This window comes from Magnolia sinica, chromosome 18 (assembly GCF_029962835.1).
Source record: "Magnolia sinica isolate HGM2019 chromosome 18, MsV1, whole genome shotgun sequence".
NCBI classification, from domain to species: domain Eukaryota; kingdom Viridiplantae; phylum Streptophyta; class Magnoliopsida; order Magnoliales; family Magnoliaceae; genus Magnolia; species Magnolia sinica.
In genome coordinates this window covers 44,503,491-44,518,510 of record NC_080590.1, presented here as the reverse complement: position 1 = coordinate 44,518,510, position 15,020 = coordinate 44,503,491, and the positions used below count along the sequence as shown (strand labels likewise).

Sequence of the window (15,020 nt, the reverse complement as noted above, 5' to 3'; positions counted from 1 at the left end):
GGTTGACATTCATTCAACAATGTTTCCTATGATGTGGTCCACTTAAGATTGGGTCCTCACTCTTGCTCCGGTGGTACACTCCCAGGAGTTTCAACACCCGGTCAAGGTCAAGGGTTCAAGTACCCATAGGTGGTGAAATTCCACCCCGGCCTGAGTGCGTGGGGGTGTGTGTGTTAAAATAATTTGTTTTTTTTAAAAAAAAAAAAAAAAGAAAAAGAAAAAAAGATTGGGATGTATCTTATTTTTTGTCTTACACCATAAAATAATCTATAAAAATAGGTGGACGGCATGGATGAAACACATACATCATGGTGGATCCCACAGAGCACCAACCACCCGCCATTGGCTGGTGGCAGGGGAGTAGCCAATCCGTTTCCCCTAAATGAGTTTTCAATGCAGATGCACTGCATGGATGTAGTCACATACATACATTAGGTGGATCCGGGCACCAATCAAATTCCACATGACTCAGACTGCATTATGAGTCAATAGGCTGCATGGAAAGACGCTAATGGTCCAATCTGGCAACCACACGCTAGATCTACTCCATTCACTGTGTGGGACCGATCATAGCATAACGTGTCCTGAAATAAATCTGATCTACTCATCAAGTGGGCCACATGTGTTACATATAGATGAGTGGCTATAATTAGTGGTGCAACTGATCAACATAACAGCCATTTTTTTATACAGTGGAAAACCACCTGGTGAATAGTCCAGATCACGTTCTAATATGCAAAGCTGGTATGTGTGACAGGAGACCTTCGACCTTTAGCAGAGCGAATGACCTTTAGCATATCCCGTGGCCGGATACGGACAACAGTCCTTGTACAAAGTTGACCGAATTTCATGTAATTAATGTGGATTTCTGACTAAAAAAATACGATTGTGATAGATTCCCGTAATTATTGTGGAATTCTGACTTAAAAAATACGGTTGTGATAAGATCCTCGGCTTTTTTTTTAATCTTGCCAGTTTTTTATTTTTCGCTTTTTTCACGAAATTGTCAATATTGGAAGTCGATTGGCTGGTCTACAGCACACCAGCGATGTAGCTGGTGTGGCTATGTCGTGCAAAGAGGAGCGCTGATGTTCCTCGAGCCCCCCATTGTATGAACGGTTCAAAGGAGATAGATCATGAGCCAAAAAATGAATCATATCCAAAACTCAACTGGACTACACCATTGTTAAAATAATCTTAGGGCCCACCGTAATGTTTATTTCTATCTAATATATTCTCAAGTCCGAGAAGACACGGATGAAGAGTGGCTGATGTGCTGATTGCTGACGTCATCAAATCCTGTGGGTCCCAACATGATGTATGCATTATATCCTAGTGGTATCAAAACCTTATCGGGGTCTCATAAATTTTAGATTAATATGATATTTATTTATTTTTTCTCTTCCTCCAAATATGTGTGAACATATCCCATGGAAAGTAAACTTACGGCGAGCCTTACGAATGTTGTAACGGTGAGAATCATTGTCCTACCACTATTTAGTGTGTGTTTTACTTGAGCCTTTGAAATTACTAATTTTTAGGGCTAACATCTAGAATGATCTCTAAAAGATATGATAAATACATAATTTTTGGGCCCCATGTAACTTTGATCTCCTTGGTACGGAAATAGATTGGCTACTACCCATGTCACTGGCCAATGGCAAGTGGTTAGTGCTCCGTGAGCACCATCATGATGCATGTTTGTCATCTACGTTGCCTGTATATTTTTATACATCATTTTCTGTTATAAGAGAAAAAATAAGGTATATGGAAATATAAGCAGGACCACATTACAGAAACAATTGAATGACCATTGATATTAAAAATGTTTTGGAAGCCATAAAAGTTTTGGATCAGGCTGATATTTATTTTTTCCCTTTATTTGGGTCTTTATGACCCAATCAAGAGATTGGATGTCAAATAAACAGTACATTGGGCTTTAGGAGGATTTTAATGGTGGATATCCAATCATTATTATTTTTTCTGTGGTGTGGTCCATCTGAGATTTATATCCATATCATTTTTTGTATCAATCTGTAAAATAAAATGATCCTTAAAAATGAATGACCGGAATGGATGAAACAATTACATCATGGTTGGGCCTGCAGAGCACCGATCATCAGCCAAGGGGCCGGTGTCAGGAGGAGTAGCCAATCCGGCTCCCCGTTGAACCGTTCGTACAATTCCGAGCTTGAGACCGTTGCGCTCGTCTTCGCCCGACACGTACCCACACCACCTAGATTGGTGGTGTGCAGTACACTAGCCAATCCGCTTCCCGTCCAGGGAGGGTTTTTTGGGGTCCACTGTGATGTATGAGATTTATCCACGCCGTTCATCTATTATTTCATATCATTTCAGAGTAGAAGCCCAAAATTAAAGCAGATCCGACGCTGAAATAGACAAGATGATGAACGCCCGCCAGTGAAATTTTGGATCAAGCTGAAATTTTGTTTTCCCTTCATTCATGTCTACGTGACTCCATGAACATATTGGATGGAAAATAAACATAACGGTGGGTGAGCCCTGAGAAAATTTCAACGGTGAGTATCATTATTACCGCCGCTTCCTGTGGTGTGGTCCATTTCAAGATTGAATATACCTCATTTTTGGAATCATGCCCTAAAATGATCAGAAAAGGTGGATGAACAGAGTTCATAAAACCAATACGTTACGGTGGGCCCTGACCCTTGCCTTCACCGATTTAATCTGCTTCAGCTGTCACCATCTCCCATTGGGAACGAACTCTATATAAATGATCTTAAAATACCAGCTGGTTGCACACGCTGTCTCTCTCTCTCTCTCTCTCCCAGAATATCTCAATCGTTCAATGGGTGGGGAGGGTAAGCAACCAAAATCGTCAGCCGCTGAAGAGCTGCTGAAGCGGCTGGATAAAGGGCTTGTACCAGATGAGGAGATCAGGAGGCTGGTCAGAGTCGAAATAGCAAGACGTCTCAAATGGGGTAACAAACCTACATATGAGGAGCAGCTAGCCCAAGTCCTTCATTTGGTTAAGTGTGAGTCTCATCTGGACCGTCCATTCTTTTCGTGTATAGCCATTTTCATTATGGGGGGCCTCATAGTTTAAAACATGAAAACTGGTATCAACTTGAAACCCAGCCATGATGAGTCGACTCAGTCAGTCGGGGGAGTTTCCCAATAACTCGTACTCGTTGACGCGGATTTCCTGCAAAAGCCTTCCGCACGAAGTTCCTGCACTGGGAACCCAGGTGGGGCCCACTCTGATGTTTTTCAGGAATCTGCTCCCTCCATCCGTTTTGTGAGCTCATTTTATGAGAGAAGATCAAAATTGAGAAGAATCTAAGACTCAAGTGGGCCGTACTAAAGGAAAAGGTGTTTAGGGAAATTCCTACCGTTGAAACTTCCCTGGTTCAACAGTGATGTTTACATGCCATCCATACCGTTAATAACGTCATTCCTACTGGAATGAACTTAAGGCACAAATATTAGCATGATTCAAAACTTCTATCGGCCCACGAATATTAGCATGATTCAAAACTTCTATCGGCACACGAATATTTCAACCGTGGAAGTTCAATTATCCCGTTTTCGGCCCACTTGAGTATTGGATACGGCTCATTTTTGGCCTTGTATCCTAAAATGCGTTCAAAAAACGGATGGACGGGGAGGATTTCTCACAAACATCATAGTAGGCCCCACCTGGGTTCCCAGCGCTGGAACTTCCCGCTAAAGGCTTTCGCAGGAAATCCACTCCATTTTCCGGGACGCGGATTTCCTGCTAAAGCCCTATTCAGGAAGTTCCTGTGGTGGGATACTAAATGGGGCCTACCGTGATGTTTATGAGAAATCCACGCCGTGCATCTGTTTTGAGAGATCATTTTAGGACATCCGACTAAAAATGAGGTGGATCCAAAACTCAAGTTAGCCGCACAGGAAGAAATAGTGGGGATTTAGTGACCATCGTTTGAAACATTCGTATGGCTACAAAGTTTCATATCAGGCAATGTTTTTGGTGTTTTCACTTCGTCCAAGTGGGAATGAACTTATAAACGGTTTGGACGGCATATAAACATCAAAGTAGATGCCAGGGAGGTTTCAACGATAGGAAACTCTTTCCATAGTTTGAAACATTCGTATAGCTGATTTGAATTTTGGATCACCTCAATTTTTTTTGTCGCATGACCTAAAATGAGCTCTCAAAACGGATGGATGGTGTGGATTTCTCACAAACATCACGGTGGGCCCCACCTAGCATTCCAGCGCAGGAACTTCTTGTTAAAGGGTTTGCAGGAAATCCGCATCCGTTTTCCTGTGCTTTTTCAGTATAGTCTTATATTTTATATTTAATAAGTGAAAGTAACATATAAATAAATGTTGAGTTGTGCCGAGTGGAGTTGGAGGTCCCTGGCCAAGAAAGTTCCTGTGGTCGGAAGCTATGTGGGGCCCACAAAGATGCCAGTGAGAAATCTAAACCGTGCATCGGTTTCTCAAGCTCACAATAGTACTGGAATAAATAAATAAAATAAGACAGATCCAAAACTCAGGTGGGCCACGCAACAGGAAACAGTTGGGATTGAACGCCCACCATTTGAAACTTTGTTGGGGCCACAGAAGTTTTAGATATTCGTCATTGCATTTTGTTTCAGTGGCAGTAACCTTATGTACGGCTTGGATGGCATATAAGCACATGGTTATTTCTGTGAAGGTTTCAACGGTGGATATTTTTGTTCTCATTCTTTCTTGTCGTGTGGCCCACCTGAGTTTTGGATTTGCCTGGATTTTGAATTCCTGTTCTATTGTGATATTGAGAAACCGAATGATTGAACGTATTTCCCATGGGTAAAATGGTTCACCCTCTAGTTAGAGTGTTGTATCAGGTTGTCTGATGAATTTATGAACATGATTATATGTCTTTAATGTTTACACATCGCAATCAAGTATTAGAACTTGAAATTGGAGAAAAAAGGTATAAATATCACATTTTTCTTCTTCTTATTCTTTTTTTCTTATTTGTTTTTTTTTTTTTTTTTGAAAAAATGGCCTTTAAGCCTTTATTCGTCCAAATTACTTCAATCTACAATTTTAATCTTAAAACTATAGTAAGAGTGGTTGAAATCTACTGTAAAATGATTTAGGAGAGTTTTTTGAATGAGAAAAGTAAAAACTGAGAATATATATATATATATAGTGGCCTTTTTATTGTTAGTATTATGGTACTATGCGCTCAAGCTGACAAGACCGTCCCATGAGGTCGAGCTGTGTGGGCCCCACCATGATGCGTTTCGAACATCTACCCCATCAGTCAGATGCACCATTCCATCGTGGGCCTGGTCTCAAAAATCAAGTCAATCAGTGACTTGTGTGGGCCACACCACATACAGAAGTGGGGAGGAGCCGTGCACCATTAAAACATTCATAATCATTTTTTGGGCCCACCGAGATGTGGTTTGCAAATCCAGCCCATTCATTATGTGTGTCCCACTTGGATGAGGGTTCAGACCAAGTTTCAGCAGCATTCAAAACTCAGGTAGGCCCCCACAAAGTGCTTTTATATGTTTTAACGATGTCTTCACATGATTTTAGATGGTATGGCCCACCTGAGTTCCGTATACGGCTGATTTTTGGGATATCCCATAATTTAGAGCGGACCTATCAAATGCACGATGATGATGGTCAACACACATCACGGTGGGGCCCACACAGCTCGACCTCACGGGAGCTTATCGTGAGGTCGAGCGCATAGTACCTTTTCCCTATAAATATATATATATATATATATATATATATATATATATATATATATATAGTGGCCTTTTTATTGTTAGTATTATGGGGGAAAGGTTGTTATGCCCTGTAACGGCTGATATAGTCCTAAAAATCCAACTAACCCGTTTCATCCTTTTATCGCGTAATAGTCATGGCCGTTACCCATACATGTCATTCTTTACAGCAGTATTGTAACGAATACGGAGCACCTTAAGTGGAACCTTAGAAATGGATAGCCGATGGTCCACATTCAATATACGATATTCTTACCTTATTAATTCAGGTATTAATATATCTGTAACATGTGGCCCACCTGACCTGTAGACCAGTTTGTGTTTTAGGCTAAATACAAGTAGCACACCTGATGAATTTCTTGATCTATCAAACATTATAAACCAAGATTGGGTAGAGTAGAAGAGTTGTTTTTCTTATTGATTGGAATTTAACTCTTTAGGACTTCTCATTGCCAGCTCTTAAAAAAATGAAGCTCGCAAAGGAGATTGAAACACTGGACACCAAGTTGTATGAGATACCCATGGCTTTCCTCAAGTTAGTCTTCGGAAAGGCTCTCAAGGAGAGGTATATTTTTGGCTTTTCTCTATCATTACTATCATTTTATTTTATATTTATTTGGGCTATTCACTTCTTGTTAATATGTTAACTCGCACAAGCATTGTAGAAAGCTTGTTCATGTCAAAAGCTTGTTCAATAAATAAATGGGGAACTTACCTGTTTATACCTAATCTGAATATGTGGGGCCCGTGGTTGGTTTGTCCAAGCCATTAATATGATGGTCCCCATAGAGGATGAAAAATGCCCAAAAAATATCTTCATTTGGTCAACTTAGAGTTTCCAATGGACATGACACGGGTTCCCCATTTCACATGGACACACACGCATAAACATCAATCTAGTGTTGCGCCTAACAAAAATGGCAAATTTGATTATTTTATGCAATGTTTATGGGAAAGAGATGTCAAGAAATGATTCTAAAGTATGATCAGTGTTTTGTAAAAAATGAATCAACTTTGAAGGTTTTTTTTTTCCTTCTTTTTGAGACATAACAATGACTTTATTAGAAATGCTCACAAGAAACAGCCAAAGAATACACCGCCAAACGGAGTAAATCAAGCAGGAAGAGTGACCGAAATGACCTTTACATTAATAGCCTAACACTCCATAATCACCTCCTCAACCCCACCTGAACATTTCTAAAGCAACACCCATTTCTCTCCCCCCAAATAGCCCAATCTCTCCCCCCAAATAGCCCAAAGCACTGCCATAATGAGTGGTCTCTACATCGTTTTTCCAGATTTCCCTACTCCTCCATGCCATGCCCAAAGAAGATCCTCCACTGTTACCGGCATCACTTAGTTCGTATGGAACAATGTTAGAAGAGACGACAATAGGATTTCATGAACGACCAAGATTTAATTTTTATTTTTATTTTAAAAAAGAACAATGATGGACTTGTGTTCAATTTGTTCTTGGAAGGATTTTGAAATTACAACACGAAGTTTGAGGAATAGGATTAATCAGTCATGAATGTTAGTATTTTACATGATCAACAATTGAATTTTCTCTTTCCTCCAATCCACTCACCTACTGTAGGCTACCTACCGAGAATGCTAATTTTTTCCTCCAATCCAGTTGCTTAGGGATTTTTTTTTTTCATCCAATGATCACCTAAGGATTCCTTGTGTCTTGAAAGGAGATTGACCCTTGATTGATCATGGTTTCTTCTACTAGTGGAATTATTTGTCAAAATAGGGAGGAGTTGTTTGGTTGTCATCCTAAACGAGTTAAATTTAAAAATAAGAATGAAGAGATAAAGATTCCATGTGTCCTTAAGAGAGCATTACCCTCAATTGATCATGATTTCTTCTTATATTTTTCTTTTTTCTTTTTTTCCAATAGTGAATTGATTATATAAAATATACTTACATCCGTTGAAGGGGCGCATCAACCTAGCAATAACCTCTTGTAACCAGGAACAACCGCCTCCTATACATTTCCACAGCTACAATACCAATAGGCAAAAAAAAAAAAGAAAAAAGAGTTGCACTTGTTCGCACGCAAAAATTGGACAATGACCCTTAGATTACACAAACATACATCCCGGGCCAGAAGGAAAGTTAGATTTCAAATACTGGTTCCCAAAACACCCGGTCTCCATCACCCTCGCTACTGATCCTAGCCAGGCCATTTAGAACTATATCGTTTTCACACACAGAGTGAGGGATCGAGAACCTCAACTGGCTTAATAGCTCCTTAATTTCCACCCATTTGAATAACCAAATATTCCAGGACAGGTCATCATCATCTCCTAGGCATTCCAGTAGCACCTTTTGATGAGTCACTTTCCATTTGGATATCATTTATGCCCAACTCAACACAATACCACAAGCCATCCAATAGTGCTTGGGTCTCCGCATTCATATTTATAGACATCCCACAATATTTGTGAAAAGTAAAAAAGAATTTGCCATTTAATCCCTAGAAATTCTACCTTCGCCACTTTCCCTCGGGTTGCCTCTAGAAGAGCTATCGCCATTCAATTTAGCCCACCCTAGACTTGGTTTCTCCCTCCTAGTGTAAACCAATCTGCGATTGATTCTTTTTGACATATCCGCCCCCATCCATAGGCTACCTCTAATGTTTGGCATGGGATTCCTTTTAACGGCATCCAAATTTCCACTTATTTCCTCTATCCTTACTAACTTTATCAATGACTCTCTTTGCATTTACCCTTCGATCATCAAACCCTGCATTCATTTTGAGCCAACCAGATTTCCCACATATGGAACGTTGACACTAAAGCCCTCAACGTGCCCAAAATGGAATATGATTTAGCACTCTTCATCCACTGATACAATCTTTGCAAACTGGATTGACTAGCTAAGTAAACAATCCTAAATACTCTATTGAAATCAGAACATACTACCTTGACCAAATTGCCAGAGCAGAATATGTGTCCAATCTCTTCGGTGGATTTATTCCTGTCCAATGTTGTGCATTGCAAGCTCCCATAGTCTGCAGCTCCTTCCTGCTGCTCATTTGCAAGAACAGTCATAGTTCTTGGATTTTGGGAGTGTTTGCTCAACTCTCTCTTGGTGCTCAATTCTGGTTGCTGCAACATCTTCCTCTACATTCTGCTCCGTAATGGTTCTGGATGGTTGTGCCCGTGTTGGCTTGCTGCTGCAATTCCCTACAAGAACCCTTGCACCGTTGCTTACTCCTCTAGCAGCATTGATTGTTGAATTCCTAGTGATACCTGAAGTGGACTTGTTTGTCAAAATCTGACAGCATGTTTGGGTGCCACCTTAAAATTAGTTAATTTCAAATCTGCCAAAGACCTGCCAAAACAGCCCTCATGCAATGTTAAAAGAATTTGGGAGGCAGTGATTTACCACCCCCCACACAGGTGTTAATGTTTAGCATGTGTGCATGATTCGTACCTTCATGTCGAAGTGCCATGACATGTCCATGCTCCCATGAAGTATTGTGACATTTAGTTCTCGAAGTTGGTATGGAAATGAGAGATGGTGTGAACTATTGAGAGACTTCCCAATGAGCGATTGATGACAACGGCTGTTTTATATTGTTGATGCGACATACATGGGCTTTCACGTTGATGACAAACATCGATGGTGATAATCATCGATGATAAATGAACTCCATGATTTGTAAGTAACTAGGTGATGAATCAGCAGTGTTTGGACTGGACACCTTGAGAGCAGCTCAGCAAAAGGGTGTACAAAAACCTGGAAAGTGGGACTTCTGCTTGCAGCTGGAGTAGAAGGATCTCAGTCTCACAATCACACATAAAGTGCTAGTAAATTTCAGAAAAAAAAATAATCCAACTTTCCCTCTCTTTACTTAGAGAGCTTTTTTTTTTTTTTATATATAATTTTTAATTTTTTTAATTTTTTTATTTTTTTTTATAGAGAAAACCAACCAATCATAATGTTCTACATGAATTTAACCAACCATATAGAGTGTAAATCCTAGTAACCAAAAGAAAATAACCTAGTATATGTTCTTCCAATAAGAAGGGATTTTATCAAAAATAACAAAACAGATGGAATTTGACTGTAGATGATTTCTTGACCCAAATGCTACCTACATCATTTACAGATATAATCCTTTCAAAGAAAAAAAAATGAAGAAAAATTATTATCAAGTGGCACCCAAACACTCCCTTATTTAGGTAAATTCATAGTGATTTGTGAAATCAATTAATTTTATTCTCAAGAAAATCACTTACATTTCAGTCACTTGTGTGTTTCATCGGAACGTGCTTAATCATTGTCACATTCAAGGTATTCAAAAGCAGTTATGTGACAGCCATTATGTAACAGTAATGGTGAGAACAGTTATGCATAATGGGGCCATAATGGCCGGCTACACGTCAAGTACTTTTTTTAAAAAAGTATCATAATGGTAATGGCAGTAGCCATTAAAAAAACAACAAAAAAGAAAAGACAGTGGCCGTTACGGCCACGGTTACCATTATTGAAGTCTCATTAGAGGAAACAAGAAATAGGGAGGATGATAGCCTTAGTGTAGGCTTTGAAGTCCATGTATAATTGTAAGTTTTCATCATGGTTAATGGAGGAAATGTTATATTGAAGTGGACTTCTTACCTCAAGCTTCTTCTTCTTCTTTTTGGCAAGTATAGAATTTGGTTGGGCAAACAAGTATGGAATTCAATTATTGATCATAGAGAAATGATCACATACAGCAGTTGTATGTGAACACTTATGTGAACTTTTACATATGACCATTTCTTTCCTGCCAACATGTCACATATCCACAATATCCGATCTGTGAAAAAAGTGGGCCACACCATGATAATCACCAGATATGAAAACCAATCCGACCTTCTCATCAGGTGGAATGAAACATCAAAACCAATAGATACTTGATGGTATGATTCAGTACTGGTGTGGCCCACCCAATATGTGGATTGGCATGGCTTTTGTACCAGTTTAATCATCATTGTGCAGCCCACCTTTTCATTACTGGATACTTTGCAATGACAAGTTGGCTGGATGATCATTTCTCTGGGTTGAATTCTGAAATTAATAGAACACATTCATTATCAAGCCTAATTTTAGGCAAATTGGCATTGTTTAGTAGAAAGATGGTTCTTCTTTTTCAATGTACATTTTATTTTTGGCTTAACCATGGGACTTGAGCTTGCATATTTTGATGGATGAATTGAATCTCATACCTATACATGCATGGTGTGAATGGGCTTATTAGAAAAGCTCTGTTATTTTGTTTTATCTAACCTTCGCTTAAACTAAACCAGATTTTATATTCAAACTTTTGCAGTTCCTGTTACTTTAAGGATGAATCGGTGACACTGGATGAGGCTGAGATCGCAATGCTTGATCTATGCTGTGAAAGGGCACAAATACAAGATGGTCAAACCATCCTTGATCTTGGTTGTGGACAAGGACCATTTACTTTACATGTTGCTCAGAAGTATAAAAATTGCCATGTTACAGCTGTTACCAACTCGATCACTCAGAAAGACTACATAGAGGAGCAATGCAAGTAAGACTTTTAAGTGGTATTAAAGTGGATTCCTTGTATTATATGTGTAAATCTCATATTGTTATGAATGGTTTGCATCTTGCAATTGTTCTTGAATGATATTAGTAGCAATTGGACCTACTGGTAGCATTACGAATCTCTTAGTCAGACAATACAGTCTCTCTAAAATCAACTCTTACCTTTCAAAAATAAAAATAAAAATCAACTCTCTTATTCGGACAATTCAGCCCTATAAAATCAACTCCATATACGCTTAGGTTAACCACAACCATCTGTGCACTATCAACCATCCAAAGGCCTCTTGGAGGACTTTATTTGAGTGACAATGCAAAAAGTAAGTTTGGTCAATTTCAGGGTGGCACCCAGACAGGATCTTATATTGTCAACTTATACAACAGGATATGATTGTTGAGAAAAATCTCTAAGCATGTTAAATACAATGAGAATCCTATTGAAGAAGTTACACCAAATAACTTTCCACTTTCATCCCTTAGGAACCTTCAGCTATCAAATGTTGAGGTTATATTAGAAGATGTAACAAAGCTCGAAACAGAGGCTACATTTGATAGGATAATAGCTATTGGATTACTCGAGGTAAGTGATCTACTTTCCATCTTAAAATCAAAGCTTATTGTTTGAATCATGTGGATTGAACTAGGAGTACTTAAAACTTCATTTGTTTTCACAGCATATGAAGAACTTTGAGTTATTTCTAAGAAGAGTAGCCAAGTGGATGAACCATGACAGCCTTCTTTTTGTGGAACATGTATGCCATAAAACCTTGGCTTATGAGTACGAGGTATGCTCTCAAGTCATCGATCAAGCTCTAGGCTTAAATGTCACCATGTTACTGAATATTAGTTTTTATCTTGAATTTGAATTTGAATTTTTTTCGTCATTCATTTCCATTTTCTGTTAGCAAATTACCATGCTTCATGTTCATGCCCTCAATTTGAGCTTATTGCAATAAGATATCACATGTTATTCTCATTGGCCTCCTTTTCATGCATCTCTTATAGCTTATTGATGATGATGATTGGTACACGGACTATATGTTCCCTGCTGGGACATTCATCATGCCATCAGCCTCACTTCTTCTATATTTCCAGGTTAGACCACAACTCTCTAACAAGTAGTTTATACCTTTTGTGAATTGCACGATTAGTTTGCTCTGCATTTCTATTCCTTGCCGTGTTTGCTTTTGTTGAATCTAAAATATGGATATGGAAAACAAACATGGACTCTATTCAAAATGGAAAAGGAAAAGGGGATTCTATAAAGAAAACTGTTGTTTGGTTTGCAGTGCAATTTCCATGGATTTACCCGAATGTGATTTTATTGGCCAAACAGTCACCCATTTCCCTTCGGAGGCCTGAAAATTAATTTGAAACCTTTTGATGTTGCATTTTTTCCATAGAATCTGGAGATGGAAAACGTTTTCCATGATTTTCGAAGTCAAACTTTCCAAATTCATGACTTCTACTTTGTAAGATCTTACTACAACACATCCCCTCCTCTAAGGACAGACAATATAAATCTCTGTGGGGCCCACCATGATGTGTGTATGTGACATCCAATCTGTGCACCACCCTAGACAACATTTTAGGAGGTAAGCCCAAAAATCTTGTTGATCCAAAACTCAGGTGGGCCACTCCATAGACAAACATAGGAATGGAGACCGTACACCATGGAAATCTTCCAGGGGCCCACTGTGATGTTTATATGTGACATCCAACCTGTTTATAAGGTGAGTAAATGAAGTGAAAAACCAAATATTTTCTTTATCCAAGACTTCTGCAGATCCTAGGAAGATTCAATGATGTGCATCCCATCTCGTTGTTCCCTGTGGTGTGGCCCACTTAAATTTTTGATGGGGCTGATTTCTGGGATCATGATCTGTTGCAAACAATGAATAGAGTGGATTTAACCCAAAAAAAAAACATCATGATGGGCCCCCGTAGGTATTTATGTCGCACCCGCTGCCTTCATACAATTACATGTGGAGCAGAGGACGCATGCCCTAATAATAGTGCACATCCTCATAGCATTACTCTTGAATCAATTCATCAAAGTTTCAAAACATGAACTTCTCTTTGTAGGATCAAATAGTAAGGGATTGTGTCTAATATTTTTTAACTGCTTGTATCGTTTTCAGGAAGATGTGTCAGTTGTCGACCATTGGATTTTCAACGGGAAGAATTTTGGACTCGCCATGTATGTGCAATCTTAGAAATTAAAGCATACTTTTTTCTTCTTTTTTTTTAATACACGCACACACACTCACACCGTAGTGGAATTTCACCACCTATGGGTACTCGAACCCTTGACCGGGTGTTGAAACTCCTGAGAGTCTACCACTGGAGCAAGAGTAAGGACCCAAAATAAAGCATGCTTGTTTTATCATTGACTTGATTTTGTCCAACGCTACTAAGAGTGGAACTTCCATTTCATTTATTGCAGGGAAGAATGGTTGAAGAACTTGGACTCTAATATGGATGAGATAAAGAAAATATTGGAGTCTTCCACTGGCAGCGAGGAAGAGGCAATGAAAATGATAATCCATTGGCGAAATTCTTGCATGGTCGGAAGCCAGCTATTCTTGTATAATGATGGGGAAGAATGGATGGGTTCTCATGTTGTCTTTAAGAAGAAATGATTTTGAGACTGTAGTTGAATGGGTAATATTACTGAGTTAAATAATCCGGGTGGTGCAGTTGAATAAGCAATTCATTGTATTAGAGCCAGCCCATATTGGGCTCATTAGAGTCCACTTGTATTGTAGACGCTACAATCTTTTATAAATAATATTTTTGTATTAGGGTTGCAGTAACCAACACTTATCTACTTGCATTGGTCATTGATTGGACCCCACTCGCTAGCCATGTAGATGGCCTGCCGTTGATCGTCATCATCTGATTAAAGGTTGATGTTGTTTAACACAGTATCAGAGCTTGCCGATCCCATTGCCGGATCTCGATGCTCACTGCTGCAACCTTGTTTGTCATTGTTTGCAGCAGTCTGAAGCCCACCTGATTCATATCTTGATCATGCTATGATTGGTTGATTTGCTGCATCAGAAAATGGCTGAACTATTTCATTTGTTTGCTGGGCAGCCCCATCCAATCTCATCTGTACTATTGTTCGTTGCTGAAAAAGGCGAGCTATCAATGTCCTAAGGGGGGTGAATAGAACAATGCCAAATAATCGAAATAAAAGCAGTACATAAAGAATATAAAATCTCAATCAACCACGTATTGTAATCTTAATTCCAAATAATTTATAGGACAAACTTTACCTAAAATATTAGAAAGGACAACCTTATTTCATGAATGTCTTTAAAATCAATCATTCAAACTAGTAAGAGAAGATAAAGCATTCACTACAAAGAATGAAATAGGAATAACATTCACCACAAAAAGAAATAAAGCATTCACACTAGAGGCACAAGGAGTTATGGTGGTTCGATGCTTTGAAAACCATGGCTACTCTACTTCCAAAATTACTACCCTCGTAATTTTTGGCTTTCACTATAACAAAATTTTCATAGGTTCACCTTAAGAACCTTATACAGTTCCTTGTGATTTTCATGGGCTTACCACGATAAAATCCCTTTTGTGATTTTCACGGGCTATCACAAACACAAACCCACTTTGTGATTTTCACGGGCTATCATAAACCCACCTACACTGAGATTTTCACATGCCATCTCA

At 39.0% G+C, this 15,020-nt stretch overlaps 1 protein-coding gene across 1 annotated transcript; it reads left to right on the top strand.

Annotated features, from left to right (window-relative positions):
* Positions 1–2,774: 2,774 nt before the first annotated feature.
* Positions 2,775–14,140, top strand: LOC131232758 (pavine N-methyltransferase-like). Its single transcript, XM_058229232.1, has 8 exons — positions 2,775–3,014; positions 6,216–6,324; positions 11,086–11,310; positions 11,805–11,904; positions 11,999–12,109; positions 12,330–12,419; positions 13,466–13,524; positions 13,771–14,140. Exons 1-8 carry the CDS (start codon positions 2,828–2,830, stop codon positions 13,964–13,966), a joined length of 1,077 nt encoding a protein of 358 aa, XP_058085215.1. The 5' UTR covers positions 2,775–2,827; the 3' UTR covers positions 13,967–14,140.
* Positions 14,141–15,020: the final 880 nt, after the last annotated feature.

Bases quoted from the DNA above. Each gene is read 5' to 3' on its own strand.
- LOC131232758 (XM_058229232.1), top strand. From the start codon at position 2,828: ATGGGTGGGGAGGGTAAGCAACCAAAATCGTCAGCCGCTGAAGAGCTG. The intron at 6,325-11,085 runs GTATATTTTTGG...AAACTTTTGCAG, and splicing joins GGAAAGGCTCTCAAGGAGAG to TTCCTGTTACTTTAAGGATG. The intron at 12,110-12,329 runs GTATGCTCTCAA...CATCTCTTATAG, and splicing joins CCTTGGCTTATGAGTACGAG to CTTATTGATGATGATGATTG.